This window comes from Rhagoletis zephyria, unplaced genomic scaffold (genome assembly GCF_001687245.7).
Source record: "Rhagoletis zephyria isolate East Lansing unplaced genomic scaffold, Rhagoletis_zephyria_1.1 Rzeph_scaffold_01688, whole genome shotgun sequence".
NCBI classification, from domain to species: Eukaryota; Metazoa; Arthropoda; class Insecta; order Diptera; family Tephritidae; genus Rhagoletis; species Rhagoletis zephyria.
Window position 1 is genome coordinate 39,386 of NW_016158772.1, and position 23,090 is coordinate 62,475.

At 36.2% G+C, this 23,090-nt stretch overlaps 2 protein-coding genes across 2 annotated transcripts in view; both read right to left on the reverse strand.

Moving 5' to 3' along the window:
• Positions 1–56: 56 nt before the first annotated feature.
• LOC108364838 (aminopeptidase N-like) lies at positions 57–1,609 on the reverse strand. Its single transcript, XM_017618687.1, has 3 exons — positions 1,484–1,609; positions 1,038–1,409; positions 57–956 (listed from the first exon to the last, which is right to left on the reverse strand). The coding sequence occupies exons 1-3, from the start codon at positions 1,607–1,609 to the stop codon at positions 807–809; spliced, it is 648 nt and encodes a 215-aa protein (XP_017474176.1). The 3' UTR covers positions 57–806.
• A 1,552-nt stretch (positions 1,610–3,161) lies between these two features.
• The window catches only part of LOC108364840 (endoplasmic reticulum aminopeptidase 2), a 29,545-nt gene continuing 9,616 nt past the window's right edge, over positions 3,162–23,090 (reverse strand). The window contains exons 3-14 of the mRNA XM_017618689.1: positions 11,617–11,856; positions 11,455–11,537; positions 11,111–11,319; positions 10,864–11,044; positions 9,913–10,767; positions 9,681–9,839; positions 8,253–8,559; positions 8,015–8,157; positions 7,691–7,953; positions 4,132–4,261; positions 3,686–4,057; positions 3,162–3,604 (exon numbers count right to left, since the gene is read on the reverse strand). Coding sequence (XP_017474178.1) covers positions 3,455–3,604; positions 3,686–4,057; positions 4,132–4,261; positions 7,691–7,953; positions 8,015–8,157; positions 8,253–8,559; positions 9,681–9,839; positions 9,913–10,767; positions 10,864–11,044; positions 11,111–11,319; positions 11,455–11,537; positions 11,617–11,856 — 3,092 coding nt within the window. The 3' untranslated portion in view covers positions 3,162–3,454. The remainder of the gene's footprint in view (positions 3,605–3,685; positions 4,058–4,131; positions 4,262–7,690; positions 7,954–8,014; positions 8,158–8,252; positions 8,560–9,680; positions 9,840–9,912; positions 10,768–10,863; positions 11,045–11,110; positions 11,320–11,454; positions 11,538–11,616; positions 11,857–23,090) is intronic.

Below are 23,090 nucleotides of genomic sequence, written 5' to 3' on the forward strand. Positions count from 1 at the left end.
GTGATTAGGAGTAATGATAATATGAGTACTCATATGATACTCAGCCATCGATATGTAATTACAAATATTGGCATGTTTTGTATTGAACACAAAATTTATGTGCTTAGCTAAGCATACATACATATTTAAGGAGAAATGCTTCTTGCGTTTTTCTTTTTCAATCAAAAGTATAAAATAGTAGTTTAACATAACGCAAACCAAATAAATACAAGAACTTTACTAAAGTGTTATGATATTCCCTCTCTTCTATAGACACTTAACTCAATTTAGCTACTATGTATATCCTTTAGATGATATGATTAACTTATGTCCCAGTACCTTTTACCTAATCTAAAACTAATCCTAGAAGACTGCCTAATCCATTTTTCTCTTTCACCTTTTCTTTCGTTCTTATGTAAAACTTTATTTTTATGAACTGTATGTATGTTAGTTTGTATGATTATTGTATGTAAAAGTTGTATAATATATAAGGAACATAATTACAAATGAGGAAATACATGAGTGTACGAATGATTGATATTCATGTCACATAATAGATGTGTATGTATGTATGTATGTATATATGTATGTACATAGAACTATCTATAAATAGTATGTTTGTATGCGTCCAAAATATCTACATATGCATGTACATATGTACATATGAAAACGTTTGAATGCATATTAGCTGAGTATGTCTTTTACAATGATTTTGAATGTAGGTTCCTTTGATGCGAAATTCTAAAACAAAAATTTAAAATCATAAACCATAGACCTTAATTTTTTATTGTTGTTGCTGCTGTTGCTGTTGCTGTTGTGCTGCTGAATCAATGCGAATGCAAATTACTCTCCACCCACTTGTACAGTGATGTTTGAGAGCGCGCCACCCATTCCACATTGGAAGCAACACTGCTCAGTGTCATATTTAATACTTCCAAGCCGTGACCACGCCCAAAGCGATGCACTAACGATTTAAGCTAAAAAAAAAGAAACAAGAAAATAATAGTTTAGTTTATTTTTACGCTCCTATAAAGATATCTATTCAGCATATAACGAACCTCATCGTAATCAAATTTCGTCGCACCATATTGTGTTATCGCTGATATCACCTTGGCAAAACTTATCGTCCCGTGGCCCAGTCGCATTTCCAACTCGAACCACTTGGCCTGCAGAAAACGGCACGCCATTGCTCCGCCTGTCGGTGTACCGGCAATTGCCTGCAATACCTGCACTACTTCGACAGTTGGCAGCATTGTGACATGCGAGAGCAGACGATTTTGTAGCCAAGCGTCTTTGGTACGACCGAGCGCTCGCAAAAGTTGCATACGCTCGACAAAACTCTCCGATGTGCGCTGAAGTGTGATGAAACGTTCCCAACAGTGTTGCCAATATATGTACTCACCAGACAGTATGGATCCAGTGTAGACGACCTTTGTTGAGCGGATATACAAGTTTGTATTTGCACTATTAATATATATGTACATATTTTATTACGTGCACTTACCTCTCTCAAATTAGGCGGAATTGCGGAACCGTTGTAGAAAAGAAATTGGTTTAACATATTTTTTGCTTTTGTAATACTATCGATGTCCTCCCACAGCACTGAGCTTAAAAGTACTTCCGGCCTCATAAGCCTAAAAAGTAAAGAAGGAAAACGGTTTTTGAAAATAATATCTATGTGTAGTTCTTGATAGAGCATGCTTCAAAAATATGCATATCCTGACGTTTTGATGATTTTATTTATTTACTAGCAAATACCCGGCGTGCTTCACAGCGCCATAAACGTAGTTTTGTGCTATTTGATACCCGTATTGTAATACTTCTTTTATTTTATCAATTTAATTGAATAAGATTTTTCGAACAGGTGGCAACCGTCCTCAAAAATATTTTCAGTAGTAAACTACCCCAAAGCTCTTCAGTTTGATACCCATATTCCAATATTCAATTTATCTTATCAATTAAATAAATACAATTTTTTACTTTTAATGCACTTAAACTGCAATTTTCAATTAGGTGGCCACTCTAATTAGATTCTCAATTATAAACTAGATCTCTAGCAATATATCGGTGAAATCTGTATTCAATTCCATGTATTAGTTTTCCCGTTATGCCCGTACAAACATACAGACACAAATTTTAAAAATTGTTGATTGTTAATTTTTCTTTAACATCTATAATGTACAGACCAGTGTACGAAAATAAACTATATTGTACGTTACTATTTCGTTTCGTTTATTACTTTAACAGTTCGGTACAATACGAAACAAAACGGCTGAGTTCACTTTGGCGATAGTACACTACAGTAGTTTAGTAGTTACAGACGAAACAACAAACGAAATGAATCGTGCAGGGAAAATATTTTTATGTATGTACATATATGCAATAAACAAATACTTGGCATGTTTTGTATTGAACACAAAATTTATGTGCTTAGCTAAGCATACATACATATTTAAGGAGAAATGCTTCTTGCGTTTTTCTTTTTCAATCAAAAGTATAAATTAGTAGTTTAACATAACGCAAACCAAATAAATACAAGAACTTTACTAAAGTGTTATGNAACTGGTTGCCGAGATAGGTCGATCTTCCACTCAGCCATCGATATGTAATTACAAAGGTTGGCATGTTTTGTATTGAACACAAAATTTATGTGCTTAGCTAAGCATACATACATATTTAAGGAGAAATGCTTCTTGCGTTTTTCTTTTTCAATCAAAAGTATAAAATAGTAGTTTAACATAACGCAAACCAAATAAATACAAGAACTTTACTAAAGTGTTATGATATTCCCTCTCTTCTATAGACACTTAACTCAATTTAGCTTGTATGTATATCCTTTAGATGATATGATTAACTTATGTCCCAGTACCTTTTACCTAATCTAAAACTAATCCTAGAAGACTGCCTAATCCATTTTTCTCTTTCACCTTTTCTTTCGTTCTTATGTAAAACTTTATTTTTATGAACTGTATGTATGTTAGTTTGTATGATTATTGTATGTAAAAGTTGTATAATATATAAGGAACATAATTACAAATGAGGAAATACATGAGTGTACGACTGATTGATATTCATGTCACATGATAGATGTGTATGTATGTATGTATGTATATATGTATGTACATATNATAATATATAAGGAACATAATTACAAATGAGGAAATACATGAGTGTACGAATGATTGATATTCATGTCACATAATAGATGTGTATGTATGTATGTATGTATATATGTATGTACATAGAACTATCTATAAATAGTATGTTTGTATGCGTCCAAAATATCTACATATGCATGTACATATGTACATATGAAAACGTTTGAATGCATATTAGCTGAGTATGTCTTTTACAATGATTTTGAATGTAGGTTCCTTTGATGCGAAATTCTAAAACAAAAATTTAAAATCATAAACCATAGACCTTAATTTTTTATTGTTGTTGCTGCTGTTGCTGTTGCTGTTGTGCTGCTGAATCAATGCGAATGCAAATTACTCTCCACCCACTTGTACAGTGATGTTTGAGAGCGCGCCACCCATTCCACATTGGAAGCAACACTGCTCAGTGTCATATTTAATACTTCCAAGCCGTGACCACGCCCAAAGCGATGCACTAACGATTTAAGCTAAAAAAAAAGAAACAAGAAAATAATAGTTTAGTTTATTTTTACGCTCCTATAAAGATATCTATTCAGCATATAACGAACCTCATCGTAATCAAATTTCGTCGCACCATATTGTGTTATCGCTGATATCACCTTGGCAAAACTTATCGTCCCGTGGCCCAGTCGCATTTCCAACTCGAACCACTTGGCCTGCAGAAAACGGCACGCCATTGCTCCGCCTGTCGGTGTACCGGCAATTGCCTGCAATACCTGCACTACTTCGACAGTTGGCAGCATTGTGACATGCGAGAGCAGACGATTTTGTAGCCAAGCGTCTTTGGTACGACCGAGCGCTCGCAAAAGTTGCATACGCTCGACAAAACTCTCCGATGTGCGCTGAAGTGTGATGAAACGTTCCCAACAGTGTTGCCAATATATGTACTCACCAGACAGTATGGATCCAGTGTAGACGACCTTTGTTGAGCGGATATACAAGTTTGTATTTGCACTATTAATATATATGTACATATTTTATTACGTGCACTTACCTCTCTCAAATTAGGCGGAATTGCGGAACCGTTGTAGAAAAGAAATTGGTTTAACATATTTTTTGCTTTTGTAATACTATCGATGTCCTCCCACAGCACTGAGCTTAAAAGTACTTCCGGCCTCATAAGCCTAAAAAGTAAAGAAGGAAAACGGTTTTTGAAAATAATATCTATGTGTAGTTCTTGATAGAGCATGCTTCAAAAATATGCATATCCTGACGTTTTGATGATTTTATTTATTTACTAGCAAATACCCGGCGTGCTTCACAGCGCCATAAACGTAGTTTTGTGCTATTTGATACCCGTATTGTAATACTTCTTTTATTTTATCAATTTAATTGAATAAGATTTTTCGAACAGGTGGCAACCGTCCTCAAAAATATTTTCAGTAGTAAACTACCCCAAAGCTCTTCAGTTTGATACCCATATTCCAATATTCAATTTATCTTATCAATTAAATAAATACAATTTTTTACTTTTAATGCACTTAAACTGCAATTTTCAATTAGGTGGCCACTCTAATTAGATTCTCAATTATAAACTAGATCTCTAGCAATATATCGGTGAAATCTGTATTCAATTCCATGTATTAGTTTTCCCGTTATGCCCGTACAAACATACAGACACAAATTTTAAAAATTGTTGATTGTTAATTTTTCTTTAACATCTATAATGTACAGACCAGTGTACGAAAATAAACTATATTGTACGTTACTATTTCGTTTCGTTTATTACTTTAACAGTTCGGTACAATACGAAACAAAACGGCTGAGTTCACTTTGGCGATAGTACACTACAGTAGTTTAGTAGTTACAGACGAAACAACAAACGAAATGAATCGTGCAGGGAAAATATTTTTATGTATGTACATATATGCAATAAACAAATACAAAACGAATGGCTGCAATGAATAAAAAAAATAAAAATGTTTTTTAATTGAATTGGATATGAAAATTTACAGAAAAAATTATTTTTCACGTAATTGAAACGTTTGCATACATATAAAACGTACCCTATGGTACAATTGTCACAAACGAAAAGCAAACGTTTCTCGTTGGGGAAAATGACAGTGAATCTTACAATTTGTTTCTGACTATTTACAAAACTGTACAAAAGCACAAATGATATGATGATCGATGAGCAAATGGGAATTGTTTTGTACAGTTTATTTTCGTACCCTGGTACAGACATCGTACAGTGCAAGAAATATCAATTTTATTAGAGTGTGCAGTTTTGTGTAAATTTTAGTATAATAAAGTGCAAGTTTGAATGCCAAAAATGAGCGTTAGTTTTTGTGATTTTTTTGGCTGAGGGTATTGCGTATCTTCTTTAATATAGAAAATTGTTTTTTTATGCGTTATTTGGAAGAAAATGGTCTGAAATTTAATGGGCTAGAAAACCGCATACTCAAAATTTTTCTAAGAAGTCGAATTTTCTCGAATCCTGTATACAATTAAAAAAAAGGGATTATTGTGGCTTTTGCTGTTGAATGCACTGTATTTTATTCAAAAAAATATAAATTTGGTATGGAAAGTATAAATAAATAAAATCGTCAAAACGTCCTGGTATTCATATTTTTTACGCTGATTAAAACATAAAGGCTGTTTCAGTTCACTTCAATCTTTCAAAATGGGATTTGCATTTTAATTATTTTGCTTTGCTTAAAATATCGAAATTTTGCTATCTCGCAATTTGCCAAGGAATATGTTTAATTACTTAAAAACGATTGTCAATTCGTGCATCGCTACTAATATCACTGATGGATTGTTTCGCGTTTATCGTATAAAGATGGAAGAAATGTCATTTTGTAGAAGAAAAAATATCTAAATAATTGCAGTGGGAAATACTACGCTGCGACTAATCACTTTAGCGTAATCGATTTTGTCTGAAATAAGTATGAACAGAAAATAATGTTACTCAAACGCCATGTATCCACGCGTTTATTAAAACATTAAAGGAAAACAATAGCAACTGATTACGCGAGAGTGATTAGTCGCAGCGTAGTAAATAATTTGAGGGTGCACTTAAAAGTTGCGTTAGATTGGCTGGCGTAATGTTTGGTTGCACACCAAGTTTCTATACTAGGCAGGGTGGAGTCAGAAAACTCATTTTTTTATAGCGGGAAAGAACTGTCATCAAACACCCCTCCATGTGGCAATACAAGAAGAAGCAGCATCGCAAGCTCTGATGCTACATAGGAAAACAAATTCAAGCAAGGCGGCCTTGTTGGACACCTTGAAATCTTGAAAGGAAAAGGGGCAACCATGTCCAAAACCTTGTTCCCAGACGAAATTGATCCCATCCCCAGATTTACAAAGAGGTACAAGATCACACTTCTCTATCGTGAAGATTGGAGCAGAAACCCCACGTCGCCGCACGATGATTCATAAACCTAGTATACTGATGGTTCAAAAAAACTTACGGTATAGGTGCGGGTGTTGCGGACCGCGTTTCCGTACATCTTTCTTCTTAAGTAAAGGCGCAACGATATTCCAGGCGAAACTAACTGCCATTCTGGAGACCGTCAACGTCTTAATAAACAGGCAATATGCCATAATTAAAAGCAACATACATTTGGACAGCCAATCTGTCCTCAAGGCTCTAGATAGCTACTCGCTCTCATCAAAAACCCTTATAGAGTTCCATAGAGCACTCAAAAACCTAGCCGTCCAAGATAGGGTCTCCTTAATCTGGGTGCCTGGTCATGAGGGCTATGCAGAGGCTTGGCATCTGTAGTAAAGACATCTGCAGGTTCTGTGGTGAAGAAGAGGAATCAGTAGAACAACTTATTACTACCTGCCCAACACTAGCTCAGCGCAGAGCCAGATTCTTCAACGACCATACGCTCAGCGATATCGGCCTAATGCAGATTTCGCAGCAGAGCTTAATACAATTCTTGTGTATTATAAACAACATTTGGTCGCGGTGAAATGGGCCTGAAGAGCTATCCTTACATAACCATAACCATTACCAAAGAATTCACATGAAAAGGAGCGTTCTTTCTGAACCTTGTGTGTTATCAAAAGGCTCGGAGAAGTTCTTCCCGATTCTGCTCAACGTCATTTTACATAGAGCGTATTAGTTTCGAGGGGATACAAAATTCAGACCTCGCGACATAAAAGCAACTTCTTTTCTTGCGGTCGAATGTGGCTTTCGAAATCGATAAGAAGATGGTGTAAGTCAATCTTATTAATCTCATCCGAGGCTGAATTGGTCATTTAATAAGCATAGGAGCCCTTGCGGAAAAGGCTACAGTGGAAAAAACAAATAATCTTATTCATTTCTATTGACAACTCTAGCCTTCATTTTTTTATTAAATTATTTACTTCTTCAGTGTAAAACTTCAACGTAATAGATAATTGCACATGTGACCAGGATGTTAGAATGAGTTACATAGCTGCACTTTTAATTTGAAAGGGCAAAATACAAGGTAAAAAAATAAAAACATATGTTTAAAATAGATACTTTCTGGCTTAAAAATCTCAAATCAAAATTGGTTTTCTGTAACCAAAAATAATCTGTGAAACTAAAAGTCTTACATTTCCTCTCTCTTACTTACCTTTTAGCCTCGTTGCCTTCATCATTCCAACCGATTTTCTCAATTACGGTTGCCAATTTCATTTTAATAAATTCTGATAACATCAAGAAGCATTCTGAATATTTCAAAATACGACGCCATTTTTCCAAATGACGCAGCGCCACTGTCATTGGACCCCAATTCGTTTCACTCGGCAAATATTGTATCATATTCATAGTGATCTCACAAGGCAATAAATTCGCATGGCAGAGAGTAAAGGAATCTGAGAGTAAACCAATGCGGTCCTGAAAAAGTAAATCATCTTAATAACGGCACACTTCTGAAGCGCATTTCAATCACACTCACCTCACTAGAAAATTTGTCGAGGTTGTTTGAAAGCTCCTCAATTAAATTAGCCCAATTGTCATCGTTATACAAGACACGGTAGTATCCGGGCTGCATTGCATTAACCTTGATCCATTTGACATTCTCCGGTACATTGAAAGTGACTGCAAATAATAAAGACATTGTATAATTGATTTAAATATAATGCGAAAAACTCTTTTCTCATCGAGAAATTTTTTTATTTTTTTGTTTCACGCACCATCAATATTTTGCAACCATAGCGTTTCACTGACATTATTTATGTCAGTTATGTAAGTTATTGGGAATATCCATTTCATCTGCGTGGGTTTCTTGCTTTTACTAGCTGTTGTTGGTGCCACCGTGCTCGGCATTTCTGTGACATTCACTACTGTTTTGTTGTAGTTATTGCCGTCATAAGTCTCATCGTGTATGGCAAGAAATTCAGCCGGTTTGAAGGGTCTTTGTGATATGGATACACTGTTGCCTAGTTTGGTAACAGTTAGTAATGGGAAGCCCGGTTGATGTGTCCATAAAGTCATCATTTCCTTGAAAAAATAAAAACATAAATCAATATATCGATGGTTGAGTGGAAGATCGACCTATCTCGGCAGCCAGTTCGAAAATGCCCTATCTCAGAAAAATTTTTAACAACGCCCTATTTCAGTATTTGGTTGAAGAACGCCCAACTGAACTACATACGGTAAGCGTAAAAAACAGTATACCTTTACGCTTTGCCGATTTTATTCATTTATATTTTCCATACCAAATTTTTCTTATTTTTTTTATAAAAAATACAGTTCATTCCACATCAGAAACCACAAGGATAAATTTTTTAATGCCAACCAGAGCTCGGGAAAATTCAAGAAATTTTAAATTTTGGAATTCGATTTTTTATGGAAGAAAATGCACAGCATCCACTGCAAAAAAAAATTAACGGACTACAAAATATATATATAATATATTCAAAATTTTTCTAAGAAACCGAATTGAAAATTTGATGGGGATTTGTTGAGTTTTCGGAGTTCTGTACGAAATTCTGTAAGAAATCAAAAAAAGTATTCTGATTGTTTTTGCTGTCGAATGAAAAAATTTAAAATTTCGATGAAAATTTCCTGCAAAAAATTTGTGCTAGTGGTTTTTGCTGTTGTTTGAACAACATATCGTCACTAGACACGAATAAAGGCGCGCTAGTGTTTCGACGGCGAAAAAAGACGCATACAAAAATTTTACGAAAAAAGGCGCTTAAGAAAAACTTCGGCGAAGAAAGACGCCTAACCTAGTTGACGGCGAAGAAAGACGCGTAATCATAGATTTATACTTGGCGAAGGACTGCCACTTCGGCACTATTCCCCAAAAACTATTAACGGAATGTACATACTATTACACCCGCAAACATTTTCTTTCTTTCTTTTCTTTCTTCGCCGTCAACTATGTTATGTCTTCTTCCGCCTTTTTTCGAGGTCAACTTTTGAGCTGGCGCCTTTATTCGTGTCTAGTGACGATATGTATATTTATTTTAATAAAAAAATAAGAACATTTTGGTATGGAAAATGTATGCAAATTAATAAATACGTCGGGTATACTTATTTTTGAAGCTCACTCTAAGCGGCTGTAGATGCCTGCAGTTTTCACCACAGCAAATCAAAGTAAAATACAAATCACTTACTTTGATATTTTTAGAACCATTCGCTTTCTTTGTGCAAATTGTCCAAAGATCTGTGGGTTCGGCAGTTTTAAAACGGTTGATTTTGAGAAAAGCACCAAGGCAACCGCGAAAACGGTCCTCTCCAATGGCGGTGTGTAACATTGAAAATATGGCAGCGGTCTTTGTAATGAAAAGTGTTTTTATTTTTAGTTATTATTATTTTTGCAGCTATTTTTTAAACTATTTATTATACCTTTTGTATGAAAAACTCTTCATTATTCCCATCATGCTTTGTGCCATTCATAATACTATCCCAGCCCTGTATGGCATCAATGTCCAAAGCAGCAGTGGCCATCTTCAGCAAATACATTTCCTTCAATGGCCAGTTGGTTTGCTGTGGCGAAAGTGAATGTATGCCAAGATATTTTATAAGGCCTTCCCACAACCAGACATCCTTCAAAACCTTCCTCGATGTTATACCACCAAAGAACTGACGCACCATGGCCTCGGCTACTTGCAATGCGCTCTTCTGATACTCCTCCGTTGTAATGGAATCTGGATCGGTAAGAAAGGCGGTCTTCAGCGTTACCAAACCCAACGAGGAGATAATGTTGCGATCCAGTGAGGGCAACGCCACGAAGTCTACCTTCGTTAGCGGGTATAATATGTCCAGCCAAGTCTGTAGATGTTCCAATACGTCACGTGCGGTATGAAGTATAAAAGATGAGCGTGGCAGTAGATCACGTGGAGCGTAGAAGGTATAAGAGGGCGCGCGCTTTATAATCGAACCCGTCGACTGGCTTAGAGATGTTAAGTTCTTGCCATTCGTATCGGCAGTGGGCGCAATTGTCGTTGTGGTGGCATTTTTCAACAGATTGATATTCAGCGAATGGGTGAGCGCGGTGATATTGCGTACAGGTGGTTTCTTTTCCTTCAACTGGGTGTAGTTGTTGAGTTGCGCGGACTTTTTCGAGCCACTACCAGGCGGCGCAGGTGTGGTGGGCAAGTAAGCTGGTGAAGGTTGCAATGATTCACGCTGGAAGTCGCTCACCACCCAAGCGACTGCATCGGCAGGAAGCGGTGGCGTTTCAATAAAATCGTCACGTAGCTGCGTAGGAGAAATGTTCACGGTTTGATAGAGGCATATAAGGAGACTGAGATTGAGGGAATGAGGGATTTGCGAACGCAATGGAAGCACACTTACCAAACCTGTGCCCATGTAGAAGCCCACATCCTCTGTGGTGTGCACAATTGAATTGGAAAGACCAATGTGGAAGCGATCACGGAAAACGGAAATGCGAAATGGCGCGCGTATTTGCGGCTCATCGAAGCAAGGGAAGGCGCGGCGCGCACCATTCGGTCGAAATACTGTAGCTGCTAGTAAACTGTAAAATTGCAAAGAAATAGAGAACATTTTATACATGTACATATGTACACGCGTACACACTTACCGCTCAAGACCATTCGAGCTTTCATACTGATCCACATAAAAGCCTTCTGGCTCCGGATTCAATTTCGAATACCAACGCAGGTTGAGCGTGTAATTGGATTTCTTCTTCAGTTTTTCCTTGACTTCAATGTAAAATTGCTGTCGCGGTGGATACTCCAACACTTTGACGATTTTAATAGCGTAACCTTTATTCCCAGACGTCACAATTGCCTATAGAAGAAGATAGGGAAACGAGTGCCACGAAAAAATTAATTTGATGAGAAGTTGTATGGAATGCAATACAAGTTACAATATAAAATATAAAACAGATACAATAACAACTTATCATATACACAAACAACTCACCCTATCGGTTACGTTCAAGTCCTGTATGTGCAGCACTATGAAATTTGTTTCCTTCTCCACGAAAAGATCAATTGTCACTTGACCTGATAAAATAAGCAACAGAAGAAATAAATTGATTTAATTTTATCCACTTAAGAATTTTTTGGTGAAACTTCGTCTTGCCTTTGACGTCCAACGTCGTCAGATTCGGATGTATTGTCACCATGTAACGCAATGGACGCGCGTTTGTCGGCAGTGCCATTTCCAGCCAGGGATAGGGCTCTCCATTCGTCGCAATCGGATTGAAGGGTTGTGTGTCGTTCTCTTCATCCGTTTCGAATCCAGGTGCCAATTTACCGGCGCACGAACAGTCTGCAATGGCAAGCAAGCAAACAAGATGCCAAATGGAGGATAATGAAGTGTATGAGAGAAATTATTGTTGTTTATGGATTTTTTTTTTTGTATTTCTCTATATTTTGTATTTGCTATTTATTCGTATTAAATAATCACTCAGGTAAGAGACTATAGGGGTAGGGGGAGTATAATATCAAAAATATAAGTATTTATAAAAAATAAAATTCCTATAAATCTAGACTTTGTTTAAGACATAAAACAGCTTATTGATGTAATAATGTGGAATTTATTGGGATAAATTTTAGTGTTTTTAGCACACTATTTGAATCTATGTTATTTGAAGCTTCTATGTAAGTATATATGTACATACGTACATAAATACGAAATCGTTTTAATATCTAAATTACAAAAGTATATTCTATGTTTATTCGTGCGGGTCAATTTGTATAGACGATTTTTTCAACTATGCGCGTAATGTGAAAATTGGCTAAGGAAACCATGGTTGCTTAGAGTTTTGCTGTAGTGTCGTAGAGAAGTGCTTAAATTTTGTATAAAAACATGCTATAAGGGGTTCTCTAGTATGGCGATCCATTTCTGCACTTACATACATATATTTTTCTTTAAACTTCCACCAGAAAGCGCAGCAGTGCTAACTTTTCACATTTTCTTCGAACCTATTTTCGCAATTTGCCTTACTCCAAATAAATTTTAGACCTATGGTTTCTTCGGCAAATTCGCTAAGAATCTTCCTATGCTATACGCGCATAGTTAAAAAGATGACCCACCCTAATGGTTATACATATATATGTACATATATTTATGAACTAAACTTTCTATAAGACAAACATCTATAAAAAGGGTCCAGAAAAAAGGAATAATTTCATGTGGCTATGTGTGCATATATTTATTTAAATGTCTACTTATACGAGGGTAGGCTGAAAAGTTTTGAGCCTAAGTACCTTTAAGGGCCATTTACACCATTTCTGGTTAATTTTAACTCCCAGCTAAACATCGTTACCGACACCCAGCATATAATATGTGATCGATAAAGCAACCGATGTGCTTAACTGAAGGATGTACTTCCAGACGCCAATTGCTAGTTAATTAGTAGTAGTAGTTTAATAGTATAAATACCGAATTTCATGTCATTGGCCGGTTTCACACTGGAACATTTATACCACCAGAAGAGGCAGTACGGTGGGGTAAAGTTTCTCAAAAAGTAGTTCCAGCTTCTACTCCGCATTAAAGTGACAGTTCTGCTGCAGCGCACTAACACGTGCGCGACTTCAAAAATGCCGCTACGTATATTTCAAACGCAAAGTTACAAATCTTTTCAAACGTCCTATACGTATAAACATTTTGTTCTGCTACTTTTCATGCAGTGTGAAACCGTGAGAATAATTGCGCTGCCATCCTAGTGTGAAACAGCCCATTAACATCATTACGCTTTCAGTTAAGAACAACAAACCGTGGGCGGATGTCTACAGTGTATTTAGAGTTCTGGACGTAAGATAATTAAGGCATGAAGGGAGGCACTGGAAGATTATCCGAAGAAAATATGGGAAAAGTAAAAAAAACTGGTTCTATACGTTCTGAAAATCAAGTTGTGGTGGATGCGCGATGGGTGCCGAAAATGCTCACTCCGTTGAACAAACAGCGCCGAGTCACAACTTCGCAGGAGTTTTTGGTCGTCTTTGGCGATAATACAAGCGACATTTTTTCTCGCATTATCATNGAGTCACAACTTCGCAGGAGTTTTTGGTCGTCTTTGGCGATAATACAAGCATTATCACTGTGGATGATGTGGCAGTATGATCCGGAGTCAAAACAGGAGTCTGTGCATTGGCTAGAAAAGGAAGAAAAGCCACCACAGAAATTCAAACTGGAAAAATCAGCATGCAAGCTTATGGCCACTATTTTTGGGGGTTGTGAAGGTATTTTGTTCATCGACTATCGACATTTTTAACAAGAGTGTGTCAATGGTTGTCGAGAAACGGGGAGGCCAAGGTGTCCTGTTTTGCCAGACAATTCACCCATGCACACTGAGCGAGTTGCAAGTCCTGCCCTGGCCAAAACTGCATTTGAAAAAATCGACCACCCACCCAACAGTCTAGACCCTGGCCCCCAGCGACTACTTCCTTTTCGCCCCAATTTGAGGAAAAACTCCTAGGACGAAGATTTTCGAGTGAAGAAGTGAAGGCGGCGGTAGACGAGCATTTCAATGATAAAGACTTTAATTTTTAAAAACCGTTTATGATAAACGAAAGAAGTGCATTTAAGTAAAGGGAGATTACNGCGGTAGACGAGCATTTCAATGATAAAGACTTTAATTTTTAAAAACCGTTTATGATAAACGTAAGAAGTGTATTTAAGTAAAGGGAGATTATATAGAAAAATAAAGACTTTATACATTTCTATCAGCTATTGCAATATCTTAGGCTCAAAACTTTTCTGCCTACCCTCATAAATATGTATAGTATATATGGTTGCATGCAAAAAAAAAATTCTCATGCAGTTGTGTACACACATTTTTTATTTAATGAAGTTGTATAAAAAATTTTGTATCAGTGCAATACTCGTAATATTTATAATCTTAAGAGTTTGGTATTTAATTCCCATCTCATCGATTGATGAGTTAAATTTAACGTTTAGCTATTTTTTGGTATATGTATATGCACTTGTACATTTGTGTAGGTGCTAGCATGAGTATGTCCATGCATTATATGAATAGCCCTGTAAAAATAGGACTAGATCGTATACGACTACCACCACTTTAGTAGAGTTGAGCTCTCAAAAAAATACCGCTTTTCATATAAAATGGTTCGAACGATTTGCTGATATCCTCTTTAAGTTCTCTTTTTAATTAAAAATTATACCCTTGTTTCGTATATTGCATTTTTAATGACGCACGCGACAAGTATTGAAAATTCGTTGTCCATAAAAAAAAATTATTAGCAAGAACTTGTTATTCGGTAGAGAAAAGCATTTCCTATTTTGCTGGAAACGGTTTTCTGCCTACTGCTATGGAATCTAACAGTCTACTACTAAAGAAAATGGAGAAGCAACAAATTTTTACGGAGCGTGCTTAACTCAACTGTTAATTTGCTACCTTTTTATGTCTATTGAGTGACGTCGAAGTATGGACCGGATTTGCCTCTGCCAAGTTGGTTAAGGAAGCACAGCGAATGGGTCTGCTCCAACGCAGAATCACTCTTGCCAACTAGTGCTACTTTGAACTCAGGCAATTTAGAAGTTAAGTCCTCTCTCTCGCCATTCGAAAACCACTCTGTAAGTCACTCATCATGCCCGTGCTGGATTCGAATCTTAACGTCCGTTCACGGATCGAAAACCATACGAAATAAGATTGCGTGATACGTTAGTCGTATAAGCTGAATGATATAAAGAGTACGTTCACGTATGTCATAATCCGAAAAAGGTGTTTTTACGTGACGAGTAATGCGATATCGTATCTGACGATTCGAGCCCTCGTGTATGGCGCAGAAGTATGGACAAACATCCGGTAAGGAAGATTTACGAGCCGCTACGCGTTGGCGATGGTGAGTACGATTAGCTGTATAACGATATAGACATAGTGCAGCGAATTAAAATAAAGCGGCTCCGCTGACTTGACCATGTCGTTCGAATGGATACCGACGCTCCAGCTCTGTAAGTATTCAACGCGGGCCCGATGCTGATAACAGAGAAAGAGGAAGGCATCCTCTGCGTTGGAAAGCAGGTGGAGAAGGACTTAGCTTCACTTCGCATTTCCAACTGGCGTGCTGTTTTGGACTCGGCCAAAATCGCCTAGGTGGTTACAGCACCAATAAATAAGAAGAAGTAGTAGTAATATCGATTAGGTATAAAATCTATTTAAGAAGCATTCATACATCTGCAGAGTACTTCGACATTGGAACTCATATTTTCTAAACGAAGGAGGGAATACCATGAAGTAGCTAAAAAGGTTATCTTAACTTTGCTGCCTTCTGTCACAGCGTATCGTTGTGAAACAGAGGTTTCTCTTACACTTAAAAAAAAATCAGTTCGAAATTGGATGCTAGCCGAGAAATGCGCATGCAGCTTTTAAACACAATACCGAACTTTGTTGTTTAGTAATTTTAAGTGGGGTTCCATAAAATGAAAGGGATTTAATATGGTTCCATTATCTTAAAAGTTTGGGAACCCTCGGGTTAAACCATGGTGGGGCAATTTCCATTGCAGTTTTTTTGATGTGTGTTGAAAAGTAGATATGGCATCAAAGAGAGAGGTTCTCCACCCAACATCAAAAATATATGCATATGAATTTACATTTTTAGATACATTTGTCTACTTTTAGGTAAATTTGAACGTTTAGTTCTCCATCCCTGGCACGAACAAGTATTTTAGGATTTCAACGAATGGCTGGATGCTGTTAAATCGACGAAGAGGGGATTAGTGGTCCGCAGAAGTCGCCTCCTTTATGTTTTGCTTTCTGGAACAGGCGATTGAAAATTCAATTTTTAAGTTCCAAAAGAACGATTTGTATGACAACATACAAATACATACGCACACCAAAAGTTTCTTAACGTTCAAGTACCCACCACGCAAAACATGAGAAAGAGGTAACAATTGTCAATGGCAACAAATTGGCGACTCCGCGGTTTATGGCGGTGGTGACAAATCGGCAACATCATTTCTTTTATGTAAATTTCGGAATAAATAAGTTATCAAAAATTCCTAAACTTATAAATTTCGCGTCGAGAGTACTATTATCCAAAAGCGTCTAATTTACACCAAAGACAGGATTGAAATAAAATTATAGTTTAAGAAACTAAAACCTTCCTATTATAATTGCCATTCGTACTGTCATCAGGTATGTAAATTGAGAATAGAAATCGCAGCATCTTTTAGACGTATCAATATTTCATAGTTACATCCCGAGCTAATAAAAGGAAGGTAAAAATAGGAAGCCCCATAGCGAAATAAAGAATTAATTCCGTTTCTAAGTTGAAATTTGGAATACAAAAAATAAATGAAGTATTAAAAAGAATCAAATTATTCCAAATATCGCCTGAACCGATAAGAAAACGAATCGTCCAGGTGAGTTGCCTTCTGCGGACGTTTTAGAGCGACTGGTGAAAAGAAATCGATACGATGGCGATATTACCAGCAATAAATTTGTTTTCGATGGCGACACGCTTTCTTACTGCCGGCAACAAAATTTTTTTTGGTGGGTGTTTCTTTTACATTTCCGTTAGCATTGAAGCGTAGTGGCCTGATGTTTAAAACAAAGAGGTATATCTACGAGCCACTATAAATGTATTTACCAGAGATCGAAGAAATAGTTAGAAAGTTACATGTAGAGTATCACTTAAGTGTTCTCTGTTCTTGGATAAAACACCGAACCCATCGAATTGACTCCTACCTGAGTAGGCTGAATGAGGATGTGCCGAACGAATGTCCGGCATGCGGAGAGACCCCACATGACTCGAACCATCTCTTCGCATGCCCGGAAAACCCGACAACCCTAACGGCCCTGTCCCTGTGGACAGATCCCACAGAAGCTGCACGCTTCCTAGGGTTGCCGTTAGTGGAACTTGACGACAACGACTGAGATACCAACCGATCTGGGCGGGGTTGTTGTAGCCGCTACAACAACAACAACAACAATTGACTCGTATAGTATAACTAGTGTACCTTGAATGAGAAACGAAGAATCGTTTTTCCTTATTTTTTCTTAAAAAAAAAAATTAAATAAAAAGTTATTGTTATATATACAGCGAGAATCGGTTATGTATTTGGCATTAAAACGCTTCACAGAATGTAAAAATTGCATAATACTGTGAGCGACTTTGCCTTTCCGAGTTCCGAGTTTTTGTAGGATGGGGTATTTTAAAAGATGTACATGCCTATGTACATAAGTATGAAACATAAATCTCTTTGAATATTCTGGATTACAATAGTACATACACACGAATTTATCAATGATCTTTAGTTAAGTNAAAAAAAAAAATTAAATAAAAAGTTATTGTTATATATACAGCGAAAATCGGTTATGTATTTGGACATTAAAACGCTTCACAGAATGCAAAAATTTCATAATTCTGCGAACGACTTTGCTTTTCCGAGTTCCGAGTTTTTGTAGGATGAGGTATTTTAAAAGATGTACATGCCTATGTACATAAATATGAAACATAAATCTCTTTGAATATTCTGAATTACAATAATACATACACACCAATTTATCAATGATCTTTAGTTAAGCTTTTCCCGCAATATGTAATGTTCACTAGTGACATCATGATCATTTTAGATGAGAAATGCTTCTAGTTGGAAATCACTAATTTAGCTGCTTAATTTAGTTATTGCTTCGACACCAACATGCCATATGTATAGAAAAATATCGAAAAGTGTTAAAAACTAACAGGTAAAGGAAATGGCTCAAAAAGGTAATATTTCTTTAAAATTTTACTCACATTTTTACCAATCAAACAAGCATAAAGTGAAATCGTTATGTATTTTTTTTTTTAGATTTTGTTCAATAAATATGTAAATATAAACAGAAAATATATATAGAATAAATTGCATTTGATTAGCAAAAAACGTTTGCAAAATGGAAATTAAAAACATATAAATAAATATTCATATCGTATTTTATCACGTTATGTTTGTATGTATGCATGTAGTCGTCTATGTGTGCCTTTCTTAAATATATATATGTACTTGTACATACTTACATACATAGGAATTATGATTTTTTTACGATTTCTGTGTAAACCCTGAACAGAGGCTGAAAAAGGCAGCAAGACTTTAAATGGAGGGTCTCTACTTCTGAGTATAGCATAACGTGTGTTCGGGCCTCACGGAAGTATACAAAGGAATTTTTCAGTAAAATTTTTATAAAAAAAAAAAAACTTCAAATTCAAAATATGATGTCACTTTTTCATTTTCATCCAAGGGAATTCATATAAAGTGGTAGCGGTAGTACAAAAATAAAAACTTGCATGTATTTTGCTTTCGCTTTCGGTACACAAACGTAAATTTTCAGCTGTTCTTCGTTCAAGGAAGAAGAGGGTAAGATAATTTCAACACTATCACTTTCTCGCTCACTCATAAGAAACTTTGAAACATTTGTACTGGGGCGAATCAAATCAGCTGATCTAGCAACACCACCTTATATAATTATTCGCCTTGTTTTCATCGAAATTCACAGGTTTGTCTGCTGTCAATAGCTGTCAAACGCAAACTAAATGAATTTAAAGTTACCGCAAAGGAAATTCAAATCAACCTTCGCGCATAATAATTTTTTTAGAAGAGCTCAGTTTATTTTATATGTAAATCAAGCCCTGCAGTGTTTATTTTAATTTCCTAATTCTATTAAAAAATAAAAATATTTCCACCTTTTGTGCTTGTAGAACATACAGAGAAAAACTACGCCATAAAATCATTAAGGAATATGTTTTATAGAAAATAAAGAAACTACACTATCGGCATAGTGACCGAGATCTACTGAACAGAGGCTCACAGATATGTTCGATCGGATATGGCGATGACAGTTGATAAAAAAAGGCTGTTGGGGTTAGAGAAGGAAAAGTAAAAGTCATAAATGCAAAATTTCAAACGGTACATTTACAATGAAATACTAGAATCGGCGTGATATCTACTAATCAGTTTAGTTGCGTCTGGCCCTGAACCCATAAAAGTAAGTGTTTCGTTTTCAACTCTAATCTATTCTTTAACTGTCATGGATTATTCACGTAAAGGTATTTATTTATTTATTTGGTACTAGCTTTAATTTTAGCCCAAGTGAAAGGTTCTATCACCTTTTGTTTCTTTGCTAGAGCTTCTCAAATATTAGCTGATGGAAACTATACTTACAATTCTCTGTACTTGTTTAACTTTTTTGCGAATGGCCTCTATGAGAGCAAGAAGTGTTAAAGTAAACCATTCACAATCAGAAGAAATTGAAGCAATATATTTAGTTTCACTATCGTTATCCAAGTTGATGAAAAAGCGTGATCCCAGCGTAGAGATTTACATAGGAAATGCTAAATGGAGTCCTCGTCTTACTCAACCCGACAACTTCTGCAAATATGATTTTTTTTTATATCGTTGGAGCATCGGTGCAATAATACAGTGTGGAGTTGTTTAACATCAAATTTTACTCGGTTCGTTTCTTTTTAAGACTCGGTCATATAGGACTGGGGACTTCACACTCGGTTCGATTGGTGCTTAGGTCATTTGTTATGTCAATGTTCTTCAGTTGATCACAAATCGGTAGTTGTACGAAGTCATCCGCCTGGCTCATCTGCTTTTCCTTCCCTGTGGTATCGTATTGCTATGTTCATATCTGAAGTGGAAGTCCAAGAATGAAGTATTGTGCATTGATATCGATGTTCTGTTCTCTTTAAGATTTTATTCCCTTAATATAAGGGCCCATTTTGCGATGGCACTAGTCATAGGGCTTCAAGTTGAAGGATCATACTCAACTGCTATCTGCGCCTGATATACCGAAGCATGCGAGTCTCTCCACCCGGCCGATTCTGGTAGCTTCTCACCAGACTAGATCTCCATAACTTATTATCGATCGGATGACGGTAGTACCATGAATAGCGTGTGGTGACGCTCGGCCCATGCCACTATAAACTGCACAGTGGTCTGAGGGTAGCAAAAAACCAAAGTTTCGAAATGTCTTGAAAAGCTAACTAAGTTAAGTAAGTAGACTCCACATACTCCTATTAAGACGTACAAATTCGAGCAGACATTTCGCGGACTCCACACCGGTAATTAAGTAATCGGTTTTTGTATGTGTTATTTTCATCTTTAATGCCAAGTTCAATAGTATACAAGGGTTGCTCCATAAAGGGGTTTCATGACAAATTTTTAATGACTTTATGGCGAATGTAGTTACTTTGCGCCATTGCGTGCAAAACAGCTATTGGGACTACAACATACATTAAACTCTGGGTAAAATATTGAAACAAGTTCCAGCTCATAGACTGGACGCTTCACATTGGCAGATCTTCCTATACCATGTATGCTATAGCAAAAAGTAGTAATTCAGATCCGATTTTATTAAAATTTTCCATGCAGTGCCTTTGCTTTAAATGAAGATTGGGTAATTTCCTTGCCCACTACATTAAGGAGCAGGTATAATATAGTATCCGAACTTAATAAAATTTAATTTTTTTAAATGGATTTTTTCATGACTGTGGAGCGTATAAGTGGGCCTATTTTGACCATCTTTCAGATTTAAAATTTTCTGGTTAAAACTAAGCTACAAACCGTATTTCATTAATATCGGATTACATTTTCCATTTCCGCCCCTTGTTTAGTCGGTGTGGCAGTTTGCCAATCTATGCAATTTTTCAGACTTCATCATTCCTTAAGGGGGCAGTTCTCAAGAAAAATCACAAGAAATATATTTCAATATTTCTGTTGCTTGAAAAAGTACTTTGCTGTTGCTGTAAATTTTCTTGAAGGAATAAATATATGAGCATTTTTTCTTAAGAGCTGTATACTGATTAAGGAAATTTTTATAGAAGAAAATTTATTTTCCATTTCTTGTACGTCATTTTGTATGAATTTTTCGCTTTTTTTTTAGAGCTGCAGGTTGTCCTTTAGCAAAACTACCACAGATAACAACTTACAGTAAAATCGGAGTTTAATTGGCCGAAGAAAGTGTGCCGTGGATGAAGTTGTTGAAAGCGGCCTCAACTTTCAAGAAGCTTGCTGGGGGTATATCTATATATTCAAGTGATTTTTCCCTTCCTGGAGACCGCTGTCCATCAATTTACCCTTCCTGGGGTATTTTAAGGAGGAAAGATGAAAAGCTTAATGAGTTAAAATCCTAACTTCTATGCTTTAGGTATAGATATTACTCCGACCAACTGCAAGCTTTGGGTATATAACCATCTGATACACATCTTGTAAGTATACTGAAGGCATTACCTAATTGGCTGCTGGGCATTTGGTTCATCATTACTTCCAATCGATAATAGCATCAGTCGCATCGAATGATACCAGACAATCGTTATTTTATACTAAAAATTGTACCAAGAACAGACTTCGCAGACAATATTTTGTCTTCCATCTTCTCGATCTTCGCTCGTCGAAAATTACTCGAAACCGAGCAAAAAAATATTTTAATTTTAGTTCAGTACAGTACGCTTGAGTTTTAGTTTTTTTGTGACGAGAGCCGAATGTCCAAGACACGCAAGTTTATTGATTAAGTTATGCCCTTGAGAAGGTTAAAATTAAAAAAAAAAATGTATTGCCGCGCCTTCCCATGACAACGGTTGCACCTTTAAACAACAGTAATTAAAAGCTTCTCTCTGATGCATCTATCGTTTGAGACTTGGCAACGTCCTACGCTGTGTGCAAACACACTCGCTTACCGTTGCTGACAACCGTTGTTGTCAATTCAATTAACATCCCCATATTAAACGCCATTAAATATGCAATGATAACTTTATGTTTGTGCTTTGCATAAATTAAGTTGTTTTTTCTTCTTTACTCCTTTTTTGCGTTTTTTTTTTTGAAATTTTTTCTATTGTTGCATTAATTACTTTTTTTTTCTCTTGGCTACAAAGAGTAGCTGCTTTAATTGAGTTGATGTACAAGCCAACCCCTTTATATGTATACAAAAAACCGTTATGTTGGATCTTTGCACATAAATGTTCCATATATATACGTAGATGTGTATGTGTGTGTTGAAGTAGTTTAAAAGCTCTTATGTGGGCGGCATTGGTGGTTTAACAAGGTAAACCAGTTGGTAAATCAGTGTAATATAGTGACACAAAGGCCCTTTGTATAATTTGTTTAATTGAAGCTGATGCTGCACGCAAGCACACACAAGTCTACACACAAAAGTCGCTTACATACATACNTTAACAAGGTAAACCAGTTGGTAAATCAGTGTAATATAGTGACACAAAGGACCTTTGTATAATTTGTTTAATTGAAGCTGATGCTGCACGCAAGCACACACATTTCTACATACAAAAGTCGCTTACATACATAATGCATAAGTATGTTTGAAAAATATATGTACACGTTTACAGATAACCACAAATTGGAAATGCATTATAGCTAGAACTTTCCAGTGGTTTCAAGCTTATTACTTTACTATTCACTTATTAATAGATTTAACAAGTTTCCGCTTTTAATAAAATCGATATTCATGTACAAATGCAATAACGACTCTAGAGTGAGAATAAATAGAATAAATGCTACATATATACATAGTAGTTCTACTACTTCAAAATTACTCAAAACTTCTTGGAACTAAACTTTCTCAGTAACCAAAATTTCACAAAGATTTTTGT

What these genes read in the sequence shown, in the direction of transcription:
- LOC108364838 (XM_017618687.1), bottom strand. Translation starts at nt 1,609, where the DNA reads ATGAGGCCGGAAGTACTTTTAAGCTCAGTGCTGTGGGAGGACATCGAT. An exon ending in TTCCGCCTAATTTGAGAGAG is followed by an intron (nt 1,410 to 1,483) that starts GTAAGTGCACGT and finishes CGCTCAACAAAG; the next exon opens with GTCGTCTACACTGGATCCAT. An exon ending in CGAAATTTGATTACGATGAG is followed by an intron (nt 957 to 1,037) that starts GTTCGTTATATG and finishes CTTTTTTTTTAG; the next exon opens with CTTAAATCGTTAGTGCATCG.